Source organism: Procambarus clarkii, chromosome 6, assembly GCF_040958095.1.
Source record: "Procambarus clarkii isolate CNS0578487 chromosome 6, FALCON_Pclarkii_2.0, whole genome shotgun sequence".
In the NCBI taxonomy this organism is placed as follows: Eukaryota; Metazoa; Arthropoda; class Malacostraca; order Decapoda; family Cambaridae; genus Procambarus; species Procambarus clarkii.
In genome coordinates this window covers 39638985-39666643 of record NC_091155.1, presented here as the reverse complement: position 1 = coordinate 39666643, position 27659 = coordinate 39638985, and the positions used below count along the sequence as shown (strand labels likewise).

At 48.3% G+C, this 27659-nt stretch overlaps 1 protein-coding gene across 4 annotated transcripts in view; it reads right to left on the bottom strand.

Moving 5' to 3' along the window:
• Nucleotides 1-27659, bottom strand: part of LOC123754116 (selenocysteine lyase) — an 84385-nt gene that overhangs the window by 23704 nt on the left and 33022 nt on the right. For all 4 annotated transcript variants that reach the window (XM_045736310.2, XM_045736312.2, XM_069308612.1 and 1 more), the window contains 3 exons: nt 24825-24969; nt 18793-19020; nt 10505-10660 (listed from right to left, as the gene is read on the bottom strand). In XM_045736310.2, the coding sequence (XP_045592266.1) occupies nt 10505-10660; nt 18793-19020; nt 24825-24969 (529 nt within the window). The remainder of the gene's footprint in view (nt 1-10504; nt 10661-18792; nt 19021-24824; nt 24970-27659) is intronic.

Sequence of the window (27659 nt, the reverse complement as noted above, 5' to 3'; positions counted from 1 at the left end):
CGCACGAGCAGTCCGGAGGTAAAACAAAGGACGTGAAAACTTACAAAACGGGGCAGAAGTAAAATTCGTATATGTTTATCTCTCAGAATGTTCGGTAATGCGTTTATTGCTTGTGATGTGTGTCTATGTATGTATTAACACAATGTACTGAACAGGGTGAGAATAGCTTGAGCTACCTCATCCCTTTGTGTGTATTTTACCTCAATAAACTTATTTAAATTTCAATCCCGAATGCAAGCTGAAGTGGCTTCGCCAGTGCCGCACCATTCAAAGGGTGACACCCCTTGTGTCAACACCTGTATCAGAGGAGCTCCAAGATATTTCACAATTCCTAAGTATTGTAGTACAGGTGAGTGGTGTCCCAAGGAACATAAAGGTGTAGTGCTTTGGAAAAATAGACGAGATAACACAATGAGCCAAGTGAAGTAAAAAATTGGATGAGAAAAAGTTACCCTAGTGTTCACAGTGCAAACAACAATATTCAAGATGGCCGCCGGCAAGAAGGAAAACAAAACAGAGCTAGATTTTAGGGGGTTATAACTAAGAAAGCATTGATATAGGCAGTCTACACAACAAATTGGCAAAATTAGATATTATAGTGAACTATTATGTAGAAATAATCAGCAAATTGAAAGAAAGTAATGACCATTTGACAAGCAAAGTTTTAAGTCTTGAGGAGTTAGTGAAAGACTTACGCAAGGAAAAGAATCAATTGGAAACAAATTGCAAAGCCATGGAAGAGGAAAATAAACTCTTAAAAAACAATAAGTTAGGCAAGGAAATTCAACAGGAAAAACAGCTTTTGTCAGTACAGATGGAGGAAGTTACACAGGGAATAGAACAGTGCAAGAAAGATATGCAACTCACCTATGCACAAGTGGCCAAGGAGAAGGAAAAAATAGAAGAAGCAGTAAAGGAAGTCAAACACTGCAGCAACCAGGATAAAACAAACATTAGGCTGGAAGGCAGAAAGGAACTGGCATCAAATCCTAAATTGGTGCAAAACACAGTTGATCAAAGTACCTCATAATTTTTGGATAAGATCTATGTCAGAAAGAGCTGTAGAAGAAGAGAAAGTAGTAGATAAAATTGTTGGCCTCGTGGAAGGTCTTACTACCATAGAGAATGTCTGCTACTACAGGAGTATTGGAAAGCATGTGAACAGGAAAGATCGGCCTTTGAGGATCACCCTAAACAGTGCCAAACAGATGGAAGAAGTACTAAGGAATGCTAGAAAGTGACAAAGTGACGAGGAACGGAAAGGATGGTCGTTAAAGACATAATCTTTCAAAAGAAAACAGAAGCTGAAACTGAACCTTGTCGAAGCAAAAGTCTAAATAAGAGCAGAAATGGAGAATTTTTTTTTTTTTTCTACAAAGTGATAGGGGTTATCTTCCTTGTGGTTATCTTGTGATGATTTCGGGGCTTTAGTGTCCCCGCGGCCCGGTCCTCGACCAGGCCTCCACCCTCAGGAAGCAGCCCGTGACAGCTGACTAACACCCAGGTACCTATTTACTGCTAGGTAACAGGGGCATAGGGTGAAAGAAACTCTGCCCATTGTTTCTCGCCGGCACCTGGGATCGAACCCAGGACCACAGGATCACAAGTCCAGCGTGCTGTCCGCTCGGCCGACCGGCTCAGGGGTAGGCAGACCAGTAAAATGATACAAAAAGGCAACCCATCAAAATCACTAGAGAAAGGGGAAGTGAAGAATAAGGAGAGGGGGAACATGTTCCTGAAGATTGCATACTCAAATAGATAGAATAAGATCAAAGACACTGGAGTTAATTGATGTAATACAGCTGCAATAACCAGATGTTGTTGCACTCACAGAGACAAAACTTGAAGATGCTATTTTAAATGAGGTCATATTCCCAAGGGGCTACTCAATTCTGTCATGGGACAGAAAAATTAGGGAAGGCGGTGGCGTTGCTGTGCTGGTGAAAGAACACCTAAAGGTGAACAAAATAATGATTGCCAGTCCATGAGAAGTTGACATAATAGCACTAGAGATCTGCAATCAGGATGATAAACTAACGATCATAAATGCATATAGTGCACCGTCATGCAACACATGGTCAAAGGAGGAGCTGGATAATAAAAGAGAGGGTCTTATAACAATAATGAGAGAGAGATTATAGCGAGAGCTGATAAGGATAGATCACGACTGTTGGTAGTTGGCGACTTCAACTTGAAATCCATAGACTGGGAGGCATATGAAGCTAGAACGGAGGATTTTTCGACTTGTAGATTTGTTAACCTCATCCTGGAAACATTCATGTTTCAACATGTTAAACAAGCTACGAGGATGAGGGAAGGGAATGTGCCCTCCATGCTGGATTTGATATTTACCAGGAAAGAGGAAGAGATATTTGATATTCAGTACCTCCCTCCCTTGGGTAAAGGTGATCATGTCTTTGCGGGAATAAAGTAAGAAATGCAATGCATTATAATCTAGAAGAAAATGAGGTTGAAGCAGTTGAAAAACCTGATTTCAGGAGAGGTCATTATGGGGAACTCACATTTTTTAAGGATTTTGACTGGAAAGACTTGTTGTTTGGACATGAAGTAAATGCGATGTATGTCAAGTTTTGTGAAATATATGATAAAGGTACAACAAAAGGTACAACGTAGCAGCCAGTACCCTGTTCGACTGCCGAAATCCCCGCGCCTGAATGTCAGCCCAGGACATATTGTCAAAGACGGTAGCAAGAGCTGCGAACTTGCGGACGTCATGGCATAGCCTAATGAGAGGATAGCAGGACTCCTCCACAAACCAGGCAAAAAATGCCAACAAAATGAAAAACACAATATAGCCCCAAAACTCCACAACAGCCAACAAGTAAACGGAGAGAAAGGACGATTGCTGCAGGATAGCTAAAGCAGGCTGCACCAGCTGCAGTGCACTCCACCAGCCAATAAACACCCCCCTACCCAGGGCAAGGCAGAAAGCCCAAGACCCCTGAATGATCTAAAGGGCGAGGACAACACAAGTGAGTAAGTCCTCGAACAGGGAGTGTTTCCAAAACGCCCCCGGGAGGATAACCCTGACCACGCATGGGCAGTACTTACGGGGCGGGGCACCTTGCGAAGGTACCGGTACCCAGGAATGCCAAGCCAACACACACCACAAGTGCAGGAGCAGCCACACAAGGCAAAATCCCAGAATAGGAAATCGTGGCCTGAGGTAACATCTGACTGCCAGCACCATCAGTTAAGAACTGAAGGCCGGGCTCACCCAAGTGGGCTCCCCTTCCCCCCATGGATTGGGGGTGGCGCTAACAAGTGGGGAAGCTAGCTGAACGAAGTGTTGCTTGTTTGTTACCTTTCTGGGGGGAGTTCTTTTGCTCTTTAGAGGACGTAGGTCCAATTTTTCAACCAGACAGTGTTTTGTTTCGCCTACCTTTCTGTATGCTCGATGGCAAGTATATAATAAATGTAAAGTGTTCAAAGGGCATTGCTCCCTGCCCCTCTGTGAGAGGGGCCAGGTTCTGGTGCTGGTTCCCAGTAGGCAACAAGAACTCTGTGACTGATGACCCCAAATAGGATAGCATTATATTGGTGGGATAACTTGAGGGAGGTAAAGGGGTTGCCCACAGAACGTCTATGTATTGTGGTTTAGGTGTAGTGACCTGGAAAAGTGGGGAGTTTGCGGTACAAATGAGGTGAGGTGCTGTGTGCGAGTAACTTTGTCTATTTATTTTCAGTATCACTTTATTTAATTTTTTCATACTAATAGGTTGCATTGATGTGTCAAAGGTAGTATTTATTATGTACAATTTATAAAATATAAGTATGTATGGATATATAAGAATAAATATATGGATACCATGTATTTATTCATACTAATATATATATATATTTGGTGTTTATATAAGCCTAAATCTTAAAATTTCACATAGCACATTTTGTCTGAAATACACACATGGTAATCACTCATTTGCTGTTGTTAAAATTTAACGTTCCTTCTATGGCTGCCCTAAACCTTCAGACACTAGATGGTGATGTTGCCAAACAATGCTCCTCATTTTTTTTTTATTTATGTTCTAAAAGGAAAGTGAGGGACTCGGGATTTGTTCAAGATTTGAGATGGTTATTGGAGGTCTGAGGAAGCAAATGTGAGCCCTGTGTATGTCCACAACTATTTTAAATCCACAAATCATATACTGTAAGCATGATTTGCGGCATCCAAGCAGATAGACCAAAATCATTGTATGTTCCTTCCAAAGGTTATATATATATATATATAAAAAAAACAGCGTTAAATGTAATGAAACGCCATGGGTTGAAGGAACAGAGCCAGCCGCTGTCATAGGTGAAAACTAGCTACGCAGTACCCTGCGCCCCATCAGTGCTATAACTACCACTTACCCCAAGGTAAACAAGGGAGTGAAACCCCCCAAACCCTCGGGGCGGCCAAACGCCAAGCAGCGAAAAGCCATCAGAGGTAGACCCAAGGTGACTTGTGGAAGGCAACCCCAAGCCCCAAGGGCGGTATTTACAGGGCACTCAGGGAAGGTGACCCTAAGCACATGTAGCCTGAGTACCTGAGAATACTACTCCCAGCTCACACGACCACCATAAGAGCAGCACTGAAAACAAGTCACAGCACTGAGACAAGACTGGAGCTGGAGCCACACGACCGTGCATGATCCCATCAGCCGAGGAACTGAGGCGGGGATCGCCGGCGCGGGGGTCTGGGGCTCCCCCTTCCCCCTCCCGGGGAAGGGGGAGCTGCGCAGACATGCGGCGCGGCTCGCGTGACGTCATGCTTGTTAGTTCGTTTTCCTGGGGGAGTTCTGTCCACTCGTTTGTCGATTTTTGTTGTTTAACCAGAATAGGGGTTTGTTTTGTGGCGCTTACCTTTCTGGGTGCCTGTCCCGGTCGATGGCAGATATAGAATGCTCCAAATCACATGTGCATTTCTATGGGCCATTGCTTCCCTTGCCTCTCTGAGGGGGCCAGGTTCTGGCTCGTGGTCCCCGGTAGGCCTAGAACTCCACCCACATCGACTGATGCAAAATAGTTAGGGTATCCATATCAGCCATGGATAGCTCCGGGGAGCCGTAGGGGCTCCCCCCAGAAAAGTGTTGAATGTAATGAAACGGCATTTTCTGGGCGTGGCCCGGAGGCTCCCTGGAGCTATCCAGGCTGATATGTAATATATTAGACTTTGACATCAGTAAGTGTGAATGGAGTTCATAAGTCTACCGGGGACCACGAGCCAGAACCTGGCCCCCTCATAGAGGCACGAGGAGCAATGGCCTGAAGAATAGCACATGTGATTTGGAGCATTCTATGTCTGCCATCGACCAGGTCAGGCACCCAGAAAGGTAAGCATCACAAAACAAACCCCTATTCTGGTTGAAACTACTGTACTACTGAAAGTCAAACGAGTGGACAGAACTCCCCAAAGAAAAACAAGCAAACGAGCATGACATCACCACTTGCGGCGCTGCCATCTCCACAGCTCCCCCATTCCCTGGAGGGGGACGTGGGAGCCCCAGACCACTCGCGCCGGTAACCCACATCTTCAGTTCTGAGGCTGGATGTCAAAACACTTGAAAAAGCCGCCGACTGGAGTGAGGGAGGGATACTGGGAAGCCTCCGGGTCTCATCCAGAAAATGGTGTTTCATTACACTCAGTGCTGATTTTCTGGAGGGAGCCCCTTTGGCTCCCTGGAGCTATCTACCCAAAGGCAAGGGCAAAAGAGGGACAAACCCAGGAGGCAGAAACCATGCGCCCGAATTCAAAAGCATGATAACTGGCAACACCGAATGACCCGCGCACGACCCGGGACACTCAAACCCTGGAACAGGAACGAAAGGAATCCGGGTCAACCCAAAGCGCAGCCATGGCCACAGAGGCCACGGCATGCAGACAATAGCTGATAGCCACAATCGGACACAAGAAGATGCACCCCCGGGCCAAACCAACCAAGCAACAATCCCAGGGACCCTCCCGGAAAACAGCCATTCCAACCTCGCTAGAAGAGACGGCTGCAAACGAACAAACCGATCACCAGAACCCAAAAGAGCAGAAACCTCTGAGAAACAATCCTGAACCGAAGGGGCCACATACAACCGAGGGGGAAAGAGATAAGAGAGCACCTTGTTCAAAGACTAGGACGGCTCAGGCGGCGCATGAGCAGGCCGGAGGTGAAACAACGCCCGAGACAGCTCACAAAACGTTGCAGAAGGAACATCAAAACCGAAAGCAAGTCGTAGCGGCTCCTCCAGTGCCGCACAATACGAGGTGACAGTATGCGGCATACGATGACGGTCCTGAAAAGTCACACTCGAGAAAAGACAAGACTACCTCAACAAAAAGTGCAGTATACCTATGAAGAGATAAAAAGAACAAGGATGGACCGCCAGTAAACTACATACTGCTGCCAAGATGAAGCACGCAGGTGTTACACCAGCAACGAAGTCACCTGATCACCAAACAGATGGTGATAAACTTGAGTCAAAATTACCAGACGCGAAGATTCAAGAAGACAGAGCCAGCCACATAACGGACCGGATCGATCATCTGAAAGAGGCGGAGCCGTGGAAAAAGCCCTGGGTACGGACATTGAGCAAGTAGCTCCCGAACCAAGGCTGGGCTCTCTGAGAACTCGGCAGACGCGACATCCGAAGCGACCGTCCCCAAAGACCCAAGGAAAGGTCCGCGAGTCCCACACAGGACCCAGCCCAGTCCGAACCCGAGAGGGAACCAGATCGAAATTCTGCCAGTGCGCCAGGAACCTGAACCCAGCGAGCAGACAGGTGGACTGGTTGGGAGCTCAGACCAGCCAGTCATCAAGATAGGCCAGAACCCTAAGACCTAAGAGACACAGATGGGCCATCACGACATGGGTAAGGCGTGTGAACACACGAGGTGCCAGATGCAACCCGAATGAGAGAGAATGAAAGTGGTAACCGAGATGCCCCACAACAAACCTGAGCCAATCCCTGAAACCCGGATGAATCGGGATGTGCCAATACCGTATGCATCCCAGAGGTCCAGAGATACCATCCAAGCGCCCGGCTCCAAAAGAAGCCGGACCTGGGAGCGAGTAGTCATCCGAAAAGAGGGGCAAAAACCCAAGGGTTCAGACAGGGAAAATCCAGAATGAACTGCAGGTTCTCCATATCCCGTTTCGGGACTGGAACAGGCAGGAAACCCACCTGAGGCACGTTGTAGTTTCGACCACGCCCAAGCGTACCCACTCCAAGATGACCCGACAGAGCGGAGAAAAGACCCACCCCGCCAGCCCCGAACCCCCCGAAGGAGAAGGGCCACCCAACGCCACCGTAGGCAGTCGAAAACGACCCGAAAAGCCCACAAATCGTGAGACCAGACATGAGCGAACAGAACAAGCCCCCTCCTCACTGCCCCATCAATGGGGCGAACCACAAAAGGGCCGACGCCCCTTACAAAACCCCGACTTACACACACAGCTAAACACAGATGCCGAAGAAATATAAGAAAATTCACTTTCGCAGAGTGGTAGATGGTTGGAACAAGTTAGGGGAGAAGGTGGTGGAGGCCAAGACCGTCAGTAGTTTCAAAGCGTTATATGACAAAGAGTGCTGGGAAGACGGGACACCACGAGCATAGCTCTCATCCTGTAACTACACTTAGGTAATTACACAGCTATCACCGTGCTGACCAGACGAAGATGGGTCCAAAGGTGGCGCCGACTCAGAAACTAGCACCAGTGGCCTGCCGTAACAAGAGGAACCCAGAGCACAGGCACGACCCATCCGGCAGGAAACACCCCCCCCCCCTCCTCCGGGACCCCCGAAAGATCAACAAGTCCGATAACAGACATCTAGAAGAAATTGCTAGCAGAAACCGCCCAACCACAGACTCCACAAACAGCAAAGGACAAAATAGCGATGAAAACCTAAGAGCCAAGGCCCAGGAAGATTCCAACAAGGAAGGGAGCACCACTAGTCGACATGCGAGACGCGAAGCAAAAAACTGTGACACCGCATCCCACAGGACCGGCGCAAACAGCTCCAGCAGTGCAGACGACACACCCGCTGCCGAGACCAGGGCACCAGACCCAGGAACAGCCCCAAGTGCCACCGCATCCCCCTGAAGCCAATCCAAAGACAGCTCCAGGAGGGGATAAGAACCACAAGACCGAAGCCAGCAGGCCACGATCACGCAAGCCCTCAGCCACCAAAGCAGCTGCAAGGCAGGGAGGGAACCTACACGCAAAGCTGAACCACACCAACATCCCACTGAAGCACAGGGGCGAACAAACATGCATTGAGGTGAATGAGAATGCCCCCCAGGGAAACCTGGATCACCATGAATGCCTCGAACCACGCAAGTGTGCGGTACGACAGAAGTACTCCAAGAATCCAATGACAACACAGGGCAGTCTGCTAGCCAGGACTCTGGAACCTCATAACAAACCCAAGTATGGAGACGAATCCATTAGAGAGGCATAATCCAGGTCATGTAGGCGGTAAGCCGCATTGGCCGCCCGCACCTCAGTCAGTGAGATGTGGGAAGTCAAAAACCTCCAGGACGGAATTGACTGACCCAAAGGGACACGGAGCCGAACCCGGGGAGGGGACAACATCAAATCTCACTTGTACGCAGAAGGGGGGAAGAAAACCCCACTCCATGTAACAGTAAGCCCCGATCGGAGGGTAGGAAACCTCAGATGGGGTCCAACAGGGCCCAAAGCCCCCAAGTCAGCCCCTCCACAGCCTCGGGAACCACCACATCAGGACCCGGAGCGGAGTCATCCCCCAAAGCCCCAGCCTCAAAAGAAAAGGCCGGTGCAGCCGTGGAAGCCGTAAGGAAGGGGGCCCACTGGTCAGACCCAAAAGCTTAGGCAGGGAGAATCGATTCAAATGCCTCCGTTGCCACCCTGGAAGGAGCATCCCCCTAGACCGTCTGAGTCTCAAGTCCATCCCTGCCCCGACCCCGAAACCTTCAGACGGTGCAGAGCCGGATGCAGGGGGGGGGGGGGTGGTGGTGGAAGAGGACGAGACCGAACAACAGCAGGCGAAGGACGAGGGAGGAGCGGACGAAACCAAGACCGAAGTGACCAACATCCCAAAGTCCGGGTCCCTATAACTAAAATGGAGCAGCTTCAGGGCTTGCGGGGAAGCAAGCAACCCAGCACGTTGCAACAACCTAAACTTAACGTCCAACGCCTGCGCCGCCTGTACCTGAATAGTCGTCAGTGGACTGGGTAAACTGAGTCACAAACAAGCAACAAAACTCGCAGGACTCCGGGTCGAAAGTGTCACTGACTAAGCAGGCAGCACAATAGAGGCAAAAACAAAGAGTCACCCCTGAGACAAGGGGATAGAGCAACCCTTAAACTCGCACAAAGCGAGGGGGAACTCAGGGGTCACATCCATCAAACCCATGTGTCCCCGTAGGAATTCCCAGGGTCCCTAGACTGAACTCACACTCAGGGAAGCCCAGGCAGGGTACTACTAACCGGCGCCCATGTCTACTAACAAACTTTCTAGAAGCTAACCCCGGGACGTGTCCACTCACGGGGCCCCAAGTAGGGGATACCACCCAGAACAGATAGAAACCTAAGGTATACATAGGAGGCAACAAAACAAAGGCAGACCTCCCCTACTCCCCACCAGGCAGGAAAACAAAAACAAATGAAAAACTTTGCAAGAAGACAACATACCCAGGCAGAACAGAACCAGCAGCCATTATAGGTGATAACTAACTGTGCAGTAACCTGCTTCCCTACCAGTGCAAACTACCCCTTACCCCTAAGGTAAACAAGGGAGGAGGAAAACCCCCAACACACTCAGGGTGGTCAATTATCTAGCAGCAGACCAACAGAGGTAGACCCCAAGGTGACTTGTGAAAGACAACCCCAAGCCCCAAGGGGTGTACTTAAAGGGCACCTAAGGAAGGTGATCCTAGGCACATGCTGCCCGAGTACTTGGGAAATTACTCCTGGCTCGTGCACCACCAGAGAAGACTCGCCCTACACCACAAGGCACAGAGCAGAAGACAGAAATCAGGAGCAAGAGCCACAGCGATCAATACCATTTACATCAGCCAAAAAACTGAAGTTGTGGGTTGCCGGCGCGAGAGGTCTGGGGCTCCCCCTTCCCCCTCCCGGGGAGGGGGGGAGTTGCGCAGACGGCGGCATGGCAAGTGATGACGTCATGCTTATTTGCTTGTTTTTCTTTGGGGAGTTCTGTCCACTCATTTGACTTTCAGTAGTAGTTTCAACCAGAATAGGGGTTTATTTTGGGATGCTTACCTTTCTGGGTGCCTGACCTAGTCGGTGGCAGAAATAGAATGCTCCAAATCACATGTGCTATTCTATAGGTCATTGCTCCTCGTGCCTTTCTGAAGGGGTCAGGTTCTGGCTCGTGGTCCCCGGTAGACCCATGAACTCCATTCACCCTGACTAATGCCAAAGTCTAATATATTACATATCAGCCTGAATAGCTCCGGGGAACCAACGGTGCTCCCCCCAAGAAAGTTATGTGCTAAATCCCCACATACCTGTCTGTAGTAAAAGGAAACTGAAGATGTATTTGGAAGGCGAGGGAATATAAAGTGCTGCTGCTTAGGACCTCGAGGTGGTATAGAACAGGCTTCTGGGTCTGAGGCTATACAGGGGTCTACACAGTTGATCTTTACTTGGTTGCCAAATACTTTCTGAAACAAAATATCAAGAAACAAAATAATTATTACCATAAAAAGGAAACTAAATGTTTTAAATGCCATCTGAAGCAAGCATCAAACATCAAATGTATAAAATTCCATTATGATATACTGAAATGGATAGTTATTATATATTTCAAATTACTGCATACATAAATAATACTGGCAATGAACAAAGTTCCTGCAGCTGCCTTTATCAAAGAGAGTAATATCTGATCTACCCTCATTGCCCTTGTCTAATATATGCAAGCAAGGATATACCAGAAAACATGATACAGTAACTGAGCTAGGGAAGTGTACAGAAAGTATTGAGGTAAAAATAAAGAAATCATTGGGATTTTTATGGAGTAGTGTATGACCTTGCTTATCCGAATTCCACTAAACTGGTTAATTGGGTTATTCGGCCAAAATAGCTTAGATATTTTTCTGGGAAAATTTTGCCATATCCAGATAGCAATCTCAATAACAGGAGAGCTGGCCAGATGGTGCATAATGGCATAGATTCTAAATCAAGTCCAGATAAATTTCTGCCAAACTTCACTGTATCTAGACATATCAACAAAACCAGAGATTTTGCCGAATATTGTAGACAGGCATCATGCTTTACTGTAGTAATCCCATATGGAAGTGGCTGGAGGCGCAACCTGTCCCATTAAAAATAACGTCGCTTTTGGCCGTTTACCCGTATGGCCGAAAGTGGACGTAATTTGAAAATGAAAAAAAAAATATAAATAAATTTGGGATGCAGGCAATGAGTCACAATAACGTGGCTAAAGTAAGTTGACCAGACCACACACTAGAAGGTGAAGGGACGACGACGTTTCGGTCTGTCCTGGACCATTCTCATCGACTTGAGAATGGTTCAGGACGGACCGAAACGTCGTCGTCCCTTCACCTTCTAGTGTGTGGTCTGGTCAACTAAATTTGTTTTTGTTTTTTCAACAACAGTAAGTTAAGGGTCCTCTGATAGGTTAGGTGGGCAGGAAATTCTCATAAAGTTTCAAAACATTATGAAAAACATTAATTGAAAATTGCCTGTTCTAGCCTTGCCGAGTAAGCCGGACAACTCAAACAGAAAACAGAATAGTACGTCACTTTTGTGAGTTGATTTCATTTCAAATTACGTCTAAATTTGGCCATAGCGCGCATACGAGCGAAAAGTGACATTATTTTTAAGAGGACGGGTTGGGAGGCGCAAGGTACGGGAAATGTTTGGATGGGTGGTTTCAGTGTAGGGGGTGTCAGGGAAGGCAGGAAGGACCATCTAGGGGATGAGGGGTATGTGGAGAGGCCTATGTTCTGTATTGTATAGAAAAACCAAGAATCACGTTAAAACAATTCATTACAGTGAAAACCTAAGAAATAATATCTAATATTATAACTGACACACATTCCTTAAAAGCTATGTGTACAGGATGAAGACTAGTTTCCTGCAAAAATTAGGGGAATTATTTTTCATCTGGTGGCCAACACAACATGTCCCAACTGGATCCGTCCTGGCCCAGTCAACCTAAACAAGCCAAGTACTTTCTCAACTCGTGTTATACATCAGTGTTGTGCCACTAATGGCACGGCATTAAGAATCACACCGTGCCATTCTTAACCCTTTAACTGCGCGGCCTATAAATATGACATCCCCCCAGTGCGCAGGAAATAAAACCTCGGGAAAAAAATCTTTTTTCTTCTGAAAGTGTCAAAAACCCCTCTCTGTATATGGGTATAGCAACGGAAGTTCGAAATTGTACATACTTTGGCTGCTATGGGGTCCGAAAGGTGGGGCTTGACGTCATCATTCCCCGTGCGCCAGAGCAGTATGCTCCCGGGGCTGGTGGGGCGCGAGTTACCGCGAATATATTTTTGTTCATTTTTTTGCGCAGTTCCAAATACATTTTATTTGTTTTTACGTGCTAATCCTATGTATAATGAACACGTACACTATATTATGGCAGTAAAACATCCATACTGTCCAAGGACACTGTTACGTGCATGACACTTGTGTACACATATCTTGCACATATTTACCATGTATCATGCTAATTTATGTATATAAACAATCTATTTACAGACTATACACTGTCACACAATATATACATTTACCATCAACACATTCAGAACACCGCGAGTGTGAGCAGCCACACCCACACAGGCCCTCCCTCACTCCAACATCTTACTCGCCAACATTGCTCCTCCCACCATAATGTCATTTTTTTTATTACACTATTTACACATGTTATATATACTTATCTACATGTTTTATTTACTAGAACTATGCAAGTAAACCAGTATTGTGTCCAAACAGTACAGTGGCCATCATACACTGCAGGAGAAATCACACAGCAGAAAGCAGACGATGCTACAATTACGACGTCACATCCTTCACCAAAATAGCTCGTATGGGCCAATAGCAGGTGCCTCGTATGGGCCAATAGCAGCTGCCTCGTATGGGCCAATAGCAGGTGCCTCGTATGGGCCAATAGCAGCTGCCTCGTATGGGCCAATAGCAGGTGCCTCGTATGGGCCAATAGCAGGTGCCTCGTATGGGCCAATAGCAGGTGCCTCGTATGGGCCAATAGCAGGTGCCTCGTATGGGCCAATAGCAGGTGCCTCGTATGGGCCAATAGCAGCTGCCTCGTATGGGCCAATAGCAGCTGCCTCGTATGGGCCAATAGCAGCTGCCTCGTATGGGCCAATAGCAGCTGCCTCGTATGGGCCAATAGCAGGTGCCTCGTATGGGCCAATAGCAGCTGCCTCGTATGGGCCAATAGCAGCTGCCTCGTATGGGCCAATAGCAGCTGCCTCGTATGGGCCAATAGCAGCTGCCTCGTATGGGCCAATAGCAGCTGCCTCGTGTGGGCCAATAGCAGCTGCCTATTATGGGCCAATAGCAGCTGCCTTGTATGGGCCAATCCTGGTCTCTAATTTATGTAAATGAATAATTGACCACAAGTTTATTTTGAAAAGGAACCTAAAACATCATTTGAAGATTCCTAGATGGACGAAATAATGCTGTGGTGCTGTGGCTAGCGCTGTGAACATCGTGAACAACATTGAATCACTGATATTTGAACATTGTACCCAGTCATTATCCCACTCAGGCTCTTCTATAATACTATCACGGCTAAATAATACAGGTTATATATATATTTTGACATTATTAGGCGATGCTGTGGTCACACGCTGAACAGCAGAGCTGTGCGCTCATACTGCGAGCGCCAGCCTTGGTTGCTCACTCACTACTGAGGCTCTGACACCCGGCAATGTGGATCATGATTTTTTTTATTTAAAGATGGCGTCTGTTTACAAGAGCCCTGAGGAAGCTGATGTGAACCCCATGTAGCCACGGGAGTTTTGTATGGAACGTGAAAAATAAAAACACCTGGAGGCGCGTTGCGCACCCGAAGCCTGGGCCTGCAGGCGCGTTGCGCAGTTAAAGGGTTAATTAACTTTTTGTTTACATTGTAACTTGGATAATTTATTACAAAGACTATGTCTGGTAGGAGCAGCAATTGTCCTGGAGGCATTAAGAGGAAGGTTGTGCTAACTGATTTCAAGATGTACAATATCAATCACATAGACAAACTACAACAAAGTAAGTTGAAGTTTCTGTTTTAAATTAGAGTACTGGTATTTTTTTATTTTACAAATCAAAATATTATTTACTTTAATTCTGGTGCTTCCTACCGGGTCCTCCCCAAATAATCCGGATAAGTGAGCTCATACAGTATAAGAGATGACACTAATAAGAGAGGTACAATTATCAACAAAGTATTCTAAAGATATATTATACCAACATCAAGAGTATTTAAATATGAAATATTACATAAGGTAATAAAAATCTATCATTGAATGTATCATTAGTCCACAGGGATAACAACACTGCAAACCCGACATGATATGCCGGATATCATTGAAACTTTGAAAATACTGAACAAGTTAGACGATGTTGATCTTTGATCAGGATATTTTCTTCAGAAGGTCAGAAGTAACAAACAAGGAGCAACGGTTCAAGCTCAACAAGCCACGATGTAGGACTGAGAACAAGAAATGCTTTTTCACCACAGGGGTTATTAACCCATGGAACTGCCTATCCAACGACGCTGTAATCTGCCAAAACTGTTTTAAAATAAACCTGGAAAAGATCAAGGCAAATGGGGGGAGGGGAACCTTCTACAAGCCACAGGCTTCCTGTCCTTTTCGAGGCCACTAGGGTTAGTGGCCCTCAGGTAAATTAGGTATCGAAATGCCTCTTTCTGGAGGAAGCCCCTTATAGCATCCTGAAGCTGTACACCAAGATGGTCCTCATCTACCATGTCACATCAGCCTTGCAGTTCTTAGGACTACAGGGGACTATTCCCAGAACCCAGCAACCACCTCCCAACTTTTTTTTTAACAAGTAATATTGCGACAATATACATTTATTGTGGACACATTACTGACACATGTATCACAGTTCCAGGGAACATTATGAACGTTCTACTGTATACATATTATAAAGGAGACAAATATGCATCGTATACGATAAAAAACAATATATTTGTGGCAACACCCGGTGCTTGACTGGCCCGCACGACCGTGTCTGGGTGTGTCACGCATGGGCGACCAGCCCCTGATGACGTCATAATGCACCTTGTCCACGTCCCCACACCCAAAGTAAGTGAAATTTGGTATTTATTTTTACATAGACATTTTCAGGGAAGAAAATTTATCATTTTACAAAAAAAAAAAAAAAAAAAAGATTTTTTTGGGAACACTTCATTTCATGCGCACAATGGGAATTTCACAATAAACTCGGCGCAGCACGGTGGTTAAAGGGGGTTCAACCGGCTTTGACAGCACCAGTACCTTGGCTTTCCATAGGGATACTCCCCCTGCGAGCCCTTGAAACCCCCATTGGGGGCTCAGGTGACCCTCACTATGTATTCAATCCCATCTTGCCTTGTGCGAGTTTGAAGGTTAGTCGTTGCCCTTGTCTGAGGGTGACACTCATCTGTTTTGCCTTCGTCATGCTGCTTGTTGGGTCGACTACACACATTCGACCCAAAGTCATGCGAGACCTGTTCTCCGCTTGTTCTCCAATTTACCCACTCTTCTTTAGACGAGGTTAGGGGTCAAGCAACTTTCGCATTGCATGCTAGGTTTAGGTTGCTGCAACACACTAGGTTAGTCGCCCGCTTGAATGCCCCAGGGCTGCCCTGCTTTGGTTTTAGGGACCAAGACTTGGGGGCATTGGTCGCTTCGACTTTGGTTCAGTCCATGCCCCTTAGTCCTTCCCCTGCTGGTGTGGTTCACCCCCCTCCTCTCCTGCTGCCGGCTCCCATACGTCTCAGGGTTTCAGGGTCGGGGAATGGTTTAGCTGGGGATGAGACTCTGGCGGTTCCGGGGGCTGCCCCATTTGATGCTGAGACAGAAGCACTTGAGCCTGAGTCTCCTGCCAAGGCTTCTGGGTCTTTCCAGTGGCCCCTTCTTTGATGCCTTTTCCTTGGACTCTGCCTTTTCTTCAAGTGTGAAGGGCGTTGATGACGGCTGTGCCTCAGACCCGTTCTGTCTTCCGGAGCTGGGGCGATGACGGCCTGGGGCGCTTGGGGCCCCTTTTCAGCCTGCCTGGGCTTTGGTGCCCTCGAGGAGGGGTCTGCTGTTGCAAGGTTCGGGTCTTCCTGTACGAGTTTGGTATGGGGTTTGTTTCCAGGTTCCCTTGAGTTCCGCGGCTTCAAACTTCCAGAGGTTCTCTACCTCTCGGATTTCCCCTGCAGAGATTCAGGAGGCCCCTTGGTGCCTACCTCCTGCAAGACCCGGATTATGCCTGTGATGGACCTGATCTCTTTTGAGTTCGAGTCTTCTTCCTTTTTTGGGTGTGTTATGAGGTTCTGGCATCTTGTTGGCTTGCAGACTGCCCTTTCTTTTTGCTTGGGGCATGGTACGGGTTTTGTCGTACCTGCACGCTTCAGTAACGAGAGCTCACTATGGTGCTGCAGGTTTACTTAGGGGACGCCTTTGAGCACCTTAATGCATGCCTTTACACCCCTGTGCTTCCTCGTGAGGTTGGCCGGCTCCAGTTGCATGCCCAGATTCTTCCCTCTTGGTGGCAGAGGATCTTCGTGCTCGCAGGCATTTTGCCTCTGTTCTTCATTTTTTTCCTTCTCGAGCTGGTGGAGGTGGAGACAAATGGGCAAAATGTTTCTTTCACCCTGATGCCCCTGTTATCTAGCAGTAAATAGGTACCTAGAAGTTAGACAGCTGCTACGGGCTGGCAAAAAGGAGGCCTGGTTGAGAACCAGGCCGCGGGGATGCTAAGCCCTAAAATCCTCTCAAGATAACCATTACACTGGACATAAAAGCACTCACAGCTTGGGCTACACAGCTGTGAAAACCAACCCCAGTATGAGGTATCTACAAGCACATGAGCCTCCAGTGAGTCCCAACCAACCATAGCTTGGTCCTGAACTGGATCAAGACAGGGGCAACAAGACCTCTACTCTCCCAAGACAGGGGTAACAAGACCTCTACTCTCCCAAGACAGGGGGCAACAAGACCTCTACTCTCCCAAGACAGGGGCAACAAGACCTCTACTCTCCCAAGACAGGGGCAACAAGACCTCTACTCTCCCAAGACAGGGGCAACAAGACCTCTACTCTCCCAAGACAGGGGCAACAAGACCTCTACTCTCCCAAGACAGGGGCAACAAGACCTCTACTCTCCCAAGACAGGGGGCAACAAGACCTCTACTCTCCCAAGAAAGGGGCAACAAGACCTCTACTCTCCCAAGACAGGGGTAACAAGACCTCTACTCTCCCAAGACAGGGGCAACAAGACCTCTACTCTCCCAAGACAGGGGCAACAAGACCTCTACTCTCCCAAGACAGGGAGCAACAAGACCTCTACTCTCCCAAGACAGGGGTAACAAGACCTCTACTCTCCCAAGACAGGGGCAACAAGACCTCTACTCTCCCAAGACAGGGGCAACAAGACCTCTACTCTCCCAAGACAGGGGGCAACAAGACGTCTACTCTCCCAAGACAGGGAGCAACAAGACCTCTACTCTCCCAAGACAGGGGGCAACAAGACCTCTACTCTCCCAAGACAGGGAGCAACAAGACCTCTACTCTCCCAAGACAGGGGCAACAAGACCTCTACTCTCCCAAGACAGGGGGCAACAAGACCTCTACTCTCCCAAGACAGGGGCAACAAGACCTCTACTCTCCCAAGACAGGGGCAACAAGACCTCTACTCTCCCAAGACAAGAGCCACCCCAAGCAGAAAAGATCTCCAAGACAGCAAATGCCTGAACACACCCTGAGAACTCCGTCAGTGCCGTTGACAGTGCTACAGTGTTCAGGAAAGGTAACTTTGAGCACATGCAGCTCTAAGCCCTCTAAAAGGCCTGGTCCATGCTACACCAACAGCGTACTGAACAAACCCAAGCCACACACAACTAAGTGTAAAGAGGCACAGATGAAAAACACCAGGGCCAAGTACGGCTTACAAATGCTCAAGGAGCCATTGGAAAGCGTTAGCCCCGGTCCCCTCATCTCCCCAAACGAGTGGGAGAAGCGAGACAAACGAGCACATACTTGTTTTAAGATATTGAATCTTTTGTTTACATTGTTTGGGGAGTTCATAAGGCAGGTTATGAGGCTTTGGCCTCTTTTGAACCCAGCAGTAGTCTATATTGGTTCAGTGACTTTCAGAGTGCCTTCCCTAGTGAGGAGGCAGTGTGTCACCTGCTCCCTGTGCCTCTCGTAAGGGGCCCAGGTTCGGGTTTATGGTTCCTGTTGCTTGGCTAAACTCAACGGCTGTGCAATCTAGTACTGTAGTTGGGAGCTATCTCAGGGTGAGTTTCAAGGAGCCACAAGAGGCTCCCACAGAAATACATATTAAATTAAGCTTATGATTGATTATTTAGGCTTAAGACAGGTTAGGTTAGTTTTGTGGTTAGTTGATTTTCATGTTATGTTAAACCCTTTAGTACAAAAATGTGAGTTTTTAGGTACAAAAGTCCATATTTTTGTTTTTATTTCAGCCATAGTTGCTGTAAGCACTAGCATTCTGGAGGATGAGTTGCATAAATTCATATAAATTCCCTTCACCACTTCCTGTTCTTTCAAGAGAAAGTTGCACAATGAACCAACCTTCAATTGTCTTTCCATATAGTTTCTAGTTTTTTTCATCGATGCATAATAGTCTTGAACATTGTTATGAACTAGAAGTGATGCTCGGCCCAACCCAGCAATCATTGGAGTGTTCTCCGTACCTGGCCGGTATCCTCTCTCTTGGCCACCTCCGTACAGCATAGGATATACAGGCGTCTTGTGCCCTAAACCACGGATATACAGTGCACCAATCCGAGGTCCATAATACTGCAAAAAGCCAATTGAAAGAATTTATACAAAAGTTAAAATTATTATTTTGTCAATTGGCTAGTCCACATACATAAGCTCAACAACTTTACCATACAGAACTACAGTATATATATTTTACCCAAAACATGTCTTATCAAAAAACCAGCGTTGAATGTAATGAAACGCCATTTTTCTGGGTGAGCCCCGGAAGCTCCCTGGAGCTTATCGAGCTAATGTATGTTATATTAGACCGGGACATTAGCTAAGGAGTTCAGACCTACCAGGGACCAGCGCCAGAACCTAGCCCCTTCAGAGAGGTTTCAGGGAGCAATGGCCCTGGAAAACCCCCTTGTGGTTGGGGTTTTCCTTATCTGCCATCAACCAAGGTTAGGCACCCAGAAAGGTAGGCATAACAAAACAAACCCCACATGGTAAGAAACTAAAACAAAAATCGAACAGAGAGGTAGAAACTCCCTACAATCCCAAGGAAACAAGCAAACATCACACTTTACTGCCGCGCCGGTTGTCCGCGCAGCCCTCCCCGCCGTCCCAAGAGGGGGAGGGGTCATGGACCTCACTGCGCCGGCTGACTAGCACCAGTTCGGAAGCTAAGCTTCAACCAACGTGAAAAAACCGCCAACCAGTGGGAGGGAGGGTTGCCAGGGAACCTCCGGGGCTCACCCAGAAAATGGCGTTTCATTACATTCAATGCTGGTTTTCTGTGAAAAGCCCCTTTGGCTCCCTGGAGCTACATACCCAATGAGAAGGAAAAAAAAAAGGGCAGACCCGGGAGGCAGGCGTCACAAACTCCGCAACACGAAGTCGAGACAACAGGCAGTAACCTGCATACCAAAGCAACACAAGAACGCACAGGAGCAGACACGCTCACAAAAGAACCTGTGCAACCCCCAAAACATCACACCCGAAATGAGCCCAGGACGTCACCAAACATGGCAGCGAAAGCTGCAAACATCTGAACGGCACGGGCACAAGGATGGACCGCAGGCTGGTAGGTTATCTTGAGATGATTTCGGGGCTTTATATAGTGTCCCCGCGGCCCGGTCCTCGACCAGGCCTCCACCCCCAGGAAGCAGCCCGTGACAGCTGACTAACACCCAGGTACCTATTGTACTGCTAGGTAACAGGGGCATAGGGTGAAAGAAACTCTGCCCAATGTTTCTCGCCAACGCCTGGGATCGAACCCAGGACCACAGGATCACAAGTCCAGTGTGCTGTCCGCTCGGCCGACCGGCTCCCCCGGTCGACTTAAGAAAACTGCAGACAACCTGGGTAACCCCAAGCCCCGAAACAGAGAACAAAGGAAACGGAGAACAGTCCGAATGGAGCTGGATGGTAGAGCCCCGAGTGACCCGAACCCTCTGAAGCGCAAACACGACAGCCACGAACTCCCGAACTGTGCTGTGAGCCTGACGGACGGACGGACCCCACCATCCCTGGCTGGCCTGGTGAGCACTGGTCACAAAGCCCCAGCCGAGAGATGACCCATCCATGAACACATCGAGCGAAGGCTTGGGGAGGCGCCCAGGCACGGAACCCCGAAAACCTTAAAGAGGAAGCTGGTGACGCAGCACCAACACAAGATCCCCAGAGGACGAACCCAACGATTACGAGAGTAGAGGGGGAGTCCCCGAAGGAACCAAACGGACACCGAAGCCAAACCCGACCCAGCGGGCAGACCAGCACGGCGAACTTCAGACTCCCACACACCCGCTCGAGCAACCGCCGAGCAACCCGGGACCCCCCTCATAAAGAGCCAAAGGCGGGACCATAGCCACAGCAATGCTTCAAGAGGGAAAGATTAAGAAGCAGTCGAAGAGTTCTAAACAAGACCCAGCCAGGTCCGAACCCTGGACGGAAGCAGATGGAACAGCCTCCAGATCACCAGGAAACCGAACCTGGTGATCTGGAAAGAACCACACCCCTGGCGAGCAGACAAGTGGACCTGGGAGCCAACACCAGCCAGTCGTCGAGGTAGGCCAGAAACCGAATCCCGAACAGACTCAGACAGGGCACTAAGATCCGGTAAAGATGCAAAAATACACCAAGTGCCAATCACAAACTAGGGAAGGCAACAAAAGCAGCAAGCCTGAAGCCCAGCCACCAACTGTGCCAGTCCCAGAACCCTGGAGAGGAATGTGCCAAGAAGTGACCTGGAGGTCCAGGGCCACCATCCAGGCACCCGGCCCCAACAGAAGCTGGACCGAAGACAACAGTCTTCCGAAGAGGGCAAAGAATCCAGGGCGCAGACTGAACAAGTCCAGAAGAACTGCAGATCCGCAAGGCCTATGTCGGCACTAGAACAGGCAGGAACCCCGGAAGGATGGGGCGGAACAACCACATCCAAACACACCCACCAAGATGACATGACGAAGCGCAGGGGAAGAAGCCCACCCCACCAGCCCCGAACCCCTCAAAGGGGGGAGAAGCCGTCCGACACCACCAAAGACCGGAAGACAACCAAAAACGCCCACGAACTGCGGGACCAAGCGAGAGCCAACATAGCAGGCTGCCCCCCCCCCCACCCACAGTGCCCCATCAACAGCAAAGGGAACGGATCCCCTTCTGAAAGAAAATGTATATATATAAACACACACATACATACATGTACTGTACATCTATACACATATATACATACATACATACACACTAAATGTATAAAAACAAATTACATACATGTAAACAAACTGAAAAAAGAAGAGAAAAAAAGAAAAGACAAGCCGCCGACCAGAGGGCGGAGGGCAGAGAGCACCATGCAGGCCAGACGAAGAAGGCACCAAGAGAGCACAAAAACTGCATCGAAAGGCCCACCTCGACAACAAAAACCCAAGGCCCCGGCACGACCACAACACGTGCCAAGACCCAACAAGGTCAGCCTGCAAGCCAGGAAGAGCCCTGAACCCCAGAAGGCAGAACCGGGTCACAAACTAGGTAACAAAGGCCCCCTGAACCCACAAAAGGGGCCCAAGATGAAGAAACCTCTGGAACAAAACCAAAGAGCCTAAAGGAACCCGGAATTGAACCCAGGGAAGCCCAAACTACCACATTTGCTGGCGGAATTACACCACAGCAGGGCAATACACAGCACCCAGACAGAACCCCCCCAAGGAAACGGTCAAAACAGACCGAAAACCGGGGGACAAGGTGTGGGAGCAAGCATAAACAGACAGGGACACTGAGCCCAAACCCTAGGGCCCAGACCCAAAACAGACAAAATGCAAAAACCAGTGTAAAAACCAACACCCAAGCGTTTCCAGAAGAACAGAAGACAGGCATAAAAACCACAGAAAAACAAAGAAACGGCAACAGGAGGATAAAACCCCTGAAAGATGTGAAAAAACTCATCCAAAATGCGAGCTCCCACACCCCGGCCGAGGTAAACATACCGCAGCGCCGCCCAGGTGGCCAAGCGGGGAGTTATCCGCAGAAAAGAAAATGGCCACCACACCAAGGAGCCGTGACTGACGCAATAGAGCCGAAAACGCCAGCAAATGTGGGAAGCAAGCAGACTAGAGGGACAAAAAACATCACCCAGAAGCAGAAGACCCAGGCAGGGGCAAACAGCCCCAGAACTGCAGGAGGGCATCCCCCACAGCCCCGGGAACCTGTAACAGAGGCCCCGGGGCAGAGGCGTCCTCCACGCCCTCCGCCCTTAAAGAAAAGGAAGAGCCCTGGGGAAAGGCAGCAAAGAAGGGCCGCTGGTAAGACCCAGAAGCCTTGGCAGGAGGACCAGGCTCGAAAACCTCCATCCTCAACCTGAACGGGGCAGCCCCCGAGCCACCCCGAGTCTCTGCACCAACTAGACCCTGAAACCCGCAGACGGTCAGAAGCTGGGAATAGGGAGGGAAAGGTGGCGAACAGCACCTAACCAAAACGGGGCAGCTCAGGGGCATCCGGATGGAAAACCAACCTAGCGCGTAGCAGCAACCTAAACCGAGCTTGCAACGCGGATGCCACCTGTATTCTGAACAGTAAGGACATCAGGAAAGTACTGGAGAACAAGCCGAGAACACAACTCGCAAGAATCTGGGTCAAGGTGTCAGTGACCCAACAGGCAGCATGACGGAGGTAAAAGTGGCAACTGTCACCCCGAGACAAGGGCACAGCAACCAACAAACCCGCAAAAGACTGGATGGAACCCGGAAGACACATCCAATGGTCCACCAAGCCTTGACAGGGTTTTCCAAGGCCCGTAGACTGATTGCTACGGGAAGCCCAGGCAAGGTGTTGCTAACCGGTTAACACCCAAGCTAACAAGGTGGGATGCAACACTGAAAACCCCTGCGACGTATACAAGCACGGGGGGCTAGCAGAGGGCCACCAAACACTACTAGTGGAACTATAGCCACATTAGGCAGACCCCCACCAGGCAAAGTAAAATTAAAAACAAACGTAAAACACTGCAAAAGTACACCATCCCCAGAGGCAACAGGAATTGGTCGCCGCGTAGGTGGCAGGTCGCGCAACACCTTGACGCCCTAACCAGCACAATACCAGTCCTTACCCAGGGCCAAACAAGGGCCCCAAGCCCCAGCTGGCCCCAAGGGCGAGGCAAATGCTGAGCAGCAAGAACCTTTACGGAAATGGTTCCCCGAACCCCCCAGGGAAGATAGCCCTGTCACGCAGGGGCAGTACTCACAGGGTGCTTAGGGAAGGAAGCCCCTAAGCACATGCAACCCCGGTACTGATGAGGAACACCCAGCCACCGCACAACACAAAAACAGCAGTGAGAGCCATGAAGGCAAACACCGCCGAGGAAACCGAAGCCAGAGAAGCGTCTGTCTCAATTGGCATTAGCTTACTAACTGATGCTAGGCACCCGGCGCGGTGAGGTCTGGGACCCCCCCATCCCCTTCTCGGGGCGGGGAGGGCTGCGCGGACAACCGGCGCGGCAGTAAAGTGTGATGTTTGCTTGTTTCCTTTGGATTGTAGGGAGTTTCTACCTCTCTGTTCGGTTTTTGTTTTAGTTTCTTACCATGTGGAGTTTGTTTTGTTATGCCTACCTTTCTGGGTGCCTAACCTTGGTTGATGGCAGATAAGGAAAACCCCAACCACAAGGGGGTTTTCCAGGGCCATTGCTCCCTGAAACCTCTCCGAAGGGGCCAGGTTCTAGCACTGGTCCCTGGTAGGTCTGAACTCCTTAGCTAATGTCCCGGTCTAATATAACATGCAATAGCCCGATATGCTCCAGGGAGTCATAGGGGCTCCCCACAGAAACATTGCTTGCAATGACCAACACACCTAAATATTCACTTGACATTCTCTGCTCTTTACATACAAGCTATTTCTACCCAGTTGACCAATAAGCCACAATACAATTTCATACCTATGGAAAGAAGATTTGCTTATTTTCTATAGTCCTTGCATTTGCACCTATTGTCTTTGCTTCTATAGAGAAAGTAATCACAGACTTGACAAAAGCTGTAATTACTTCCTATTGTCTTTGCGTCTATAGAGTAATCACAGACTGTCAAGTCTGTGATTACTCTCTCTATAGAAGCAAAGGCAATAGAAAGTCCTTTATTGCTGCTGCCATTTCTTCACACTATCATATATATTTGTTCTATATTCACTACTTACCCCCCCCCCCACTGCCCTCTTAACAAATTGTTCCCACTGGCATAGCCAGTGAAATACAATAAGAATACCACATTCTACCAATAAGTATATATTTTAAATGTGAACAAAAATGACTCAAAACCCCAGTAGGATAAGTAACTCTAATCTTATCATACCAGGTTGTGCTGAATATAAAGGCTTAAAGGCTGCAAGCAGCACATACATATATACACATACATACATACCTTGTGTCCAACAATTGTTAGGTAGTCAACATTGAGGTCTGTAACATCCACGGGAACTTTCCCAATAGCCTGTGCAGCATCTGTGTGGAGGAGGACTTTGAACAACCCTTCGTTTTCCCGTTTCTTGTTTACCTCAGCTAATAACCTTGTAAAAAAGACACATACAAAATCTCTATCAGCCTCAATTATTGATTACATTGGTAATACTTTATACTGTATAGAAAAAAAATTATTTTGAAATACAAATAGAGTAATATGCTTCAATCTTCAATGGACTGTATTTTGAAATTCATTCACTGGAAACTATCCAAAAGATACTCCTTTAGTCTGTTTAACTTTGCCACACACATATGCTGATTACCTAACTTTTATTACTGCACAGAATACCCTTCTTCCTTGCTATATATCAGTTTCCTTATTGTTCCTGGTCCTCTCCCCATATCTCAACGATCAAAAGTGTATTTTTCCAATCCAATTTGTAAACAGCAAACTGTACTTCATATCTTTACTAAGCAGCAACGATTACACACCTACATACTTCTTTATTGCATATACAGTGGTACCTTTGTTTACAAATTTAAACCATTCCCAAAGACGACTCGTAACCCGAAACGAATTTTCTTATGAGAAATAATGTAAACTGAATTAATCCTTTACACACTCCCTAAAATATTAATGTCAAAATACATTTCATACATAATAAACTAATATTTTGTACTATAGTATGTACAAGCTATAGCTTACCATTACTGATGACTCTTCTTGGTATATGGACAACAGTGAGAGGGGGGGAGGAGAGTTGTTAATGTTTAGAAGGGGAGTCCCCTTCTATTATAACAACATCAGGCAGTGAGGACTTCTCTGGGGTACTCTCTCTCCTACATTTTGCCTGCAAACCACTAGGACCTGGTTGTGGCTCACTTCTTGTTAGTCTCACTAAGAACTTTTCCATAAACTTGTTTTTCCTCTATGGTCATCCTCACATGTGTTTTCATAGGTTGAACCTTACCACTGACTTTCTTGGGACCCCATGGTGTGGTATATAATAATTACTTTTATGTTTAGAAACCAAAAAACCAGCATTGAATGTAATGAAATGCAATTTTCTGGGCGAGACTCGGAGGCTCCCCGGAACTATACAAGGTTGACGTGTATGTATTAGACCGTGGCAACAGTCAATCGATGGAGTTCTTGGCCTACCAAGGACCAGAGCCAGAACCTGGCCCCCCTCAAGACAAGGCACAAGGAGCAATGGCCTAAAGACACCCCTCATGTAATTGGAAGTAGTCTTTGTCTGCCATCTACCAGGTCAGGCACACAGAAAGGTAAGACTTACCACACACACACTACTGCTGGTCAAAAAATTACAAACCAAAAAGAAGAATAGCAACCAGAACTCCTCAATCAAAATCTAGCAAACAAGCATGACGTCACCACAACCGCCGCGGAGGTCTGGGACCTCCCTGGGACAGGGGGTCCCAGACCTCCCCGCCAGCTACTCTTCTTAGTTCAGGCTCAATATCAAAATCGCGAAACCACGCCGACCAGAGGGAGGGAGGGAGGGATGCCGGGGAGCCTCCAGGTCTCACCCAGAAAATGGTGTTTCATTACATTTAACGCTGGTTTTCTGTGGAGAGCCCCCCTTAAGCTCCCCAGAATTACCTAACCAAGATAAAGAAGAAAAAGAGGCGGGAGGCGGCCTTACCTGGGAGGCGGCCGTCACTCGCTCCTCAACTCAAAGTCAAGACAACTGGCTGTAACCTGCAACCCAAGGCTACACACACACGAGAAGAGCCAGTAACATTAACGAGGTATGGTGCAGCCAGGACCCTGTTCAACCTCCAAGAGCCCCATGCCCGAATGTCAGCCCAGGACATATTACCAAAAACAGCAGCCAAAGCAGCGAACTTACAAACATTGTGGGCACGGGAATAGACAGCATTCTGGCTAGACCGAATAATCCTACGGACAACCTGGGAGACCCGCGCACAGGAACAGGTAAGAAGGGAAACCGCCCACCTAAAGCGTGTCCCCTGCCACGAAGGCTGTGGCGCGCCAATAACGGCAAAGAGCCGCAACCGGACACAAAACATGATGCACCCCCAGCCGAACCAACCAAGCATCAACAACCCAAAGACCCCTTCGGAAAGCAGCAGACTCATTCTTCGCCAGAAAAGAAGGAGATGGCTGCAAACGAACGAAATGACAACCAGGACCGAAAGACCAGAAACCCCTGTGCCAGAGGAGAGCATGAAGCTCCCCGACCTGACCCCCAGAGGCCAATGCCAGGCCTTAGAAAAAGAGCCTTAGAAAAACAGTCGTGAACCGAGGGGGCCACCAAAAATCAAGAAGGAGAGAGAAAAGAGAGCACCCGGTCCAACGACCTGGTAGGCTTAGGCGGTGCATGAGCAGACCGGAGGTGAAACAAAGCCAGAGAAAGCTTGCGGAACGGAGCAGAAGTGACATCCATCCCGAATGCAAGCAGCAGTCGCTCCGCCAGCGCTGCACGATATGAGGCGACAGCATTTGGCATACAATAACGGTCCTGAAACAACCAAGAAAGAAAGAACAAAACAACCTGATCAGAAATCATAGACAACCTACGAAGAGACAAAAAGTGCCGAAAGGACCGCCAGGAAATTTCATACTGCCGCCGAGACGAAACTCGCAGGTGGGACACCATGAACGAAACCACCTGATCACCATACAAGTGGTGATAAACCCCGCATCAAAAAGACCAGACGCAAAGAGTGAAGAAGATCGAACCAGCCACGTACCATACCGGACCAATCTGCTGAAAGAGACGGAGCCACGGAAAGACCCTCGGGTTCAGAC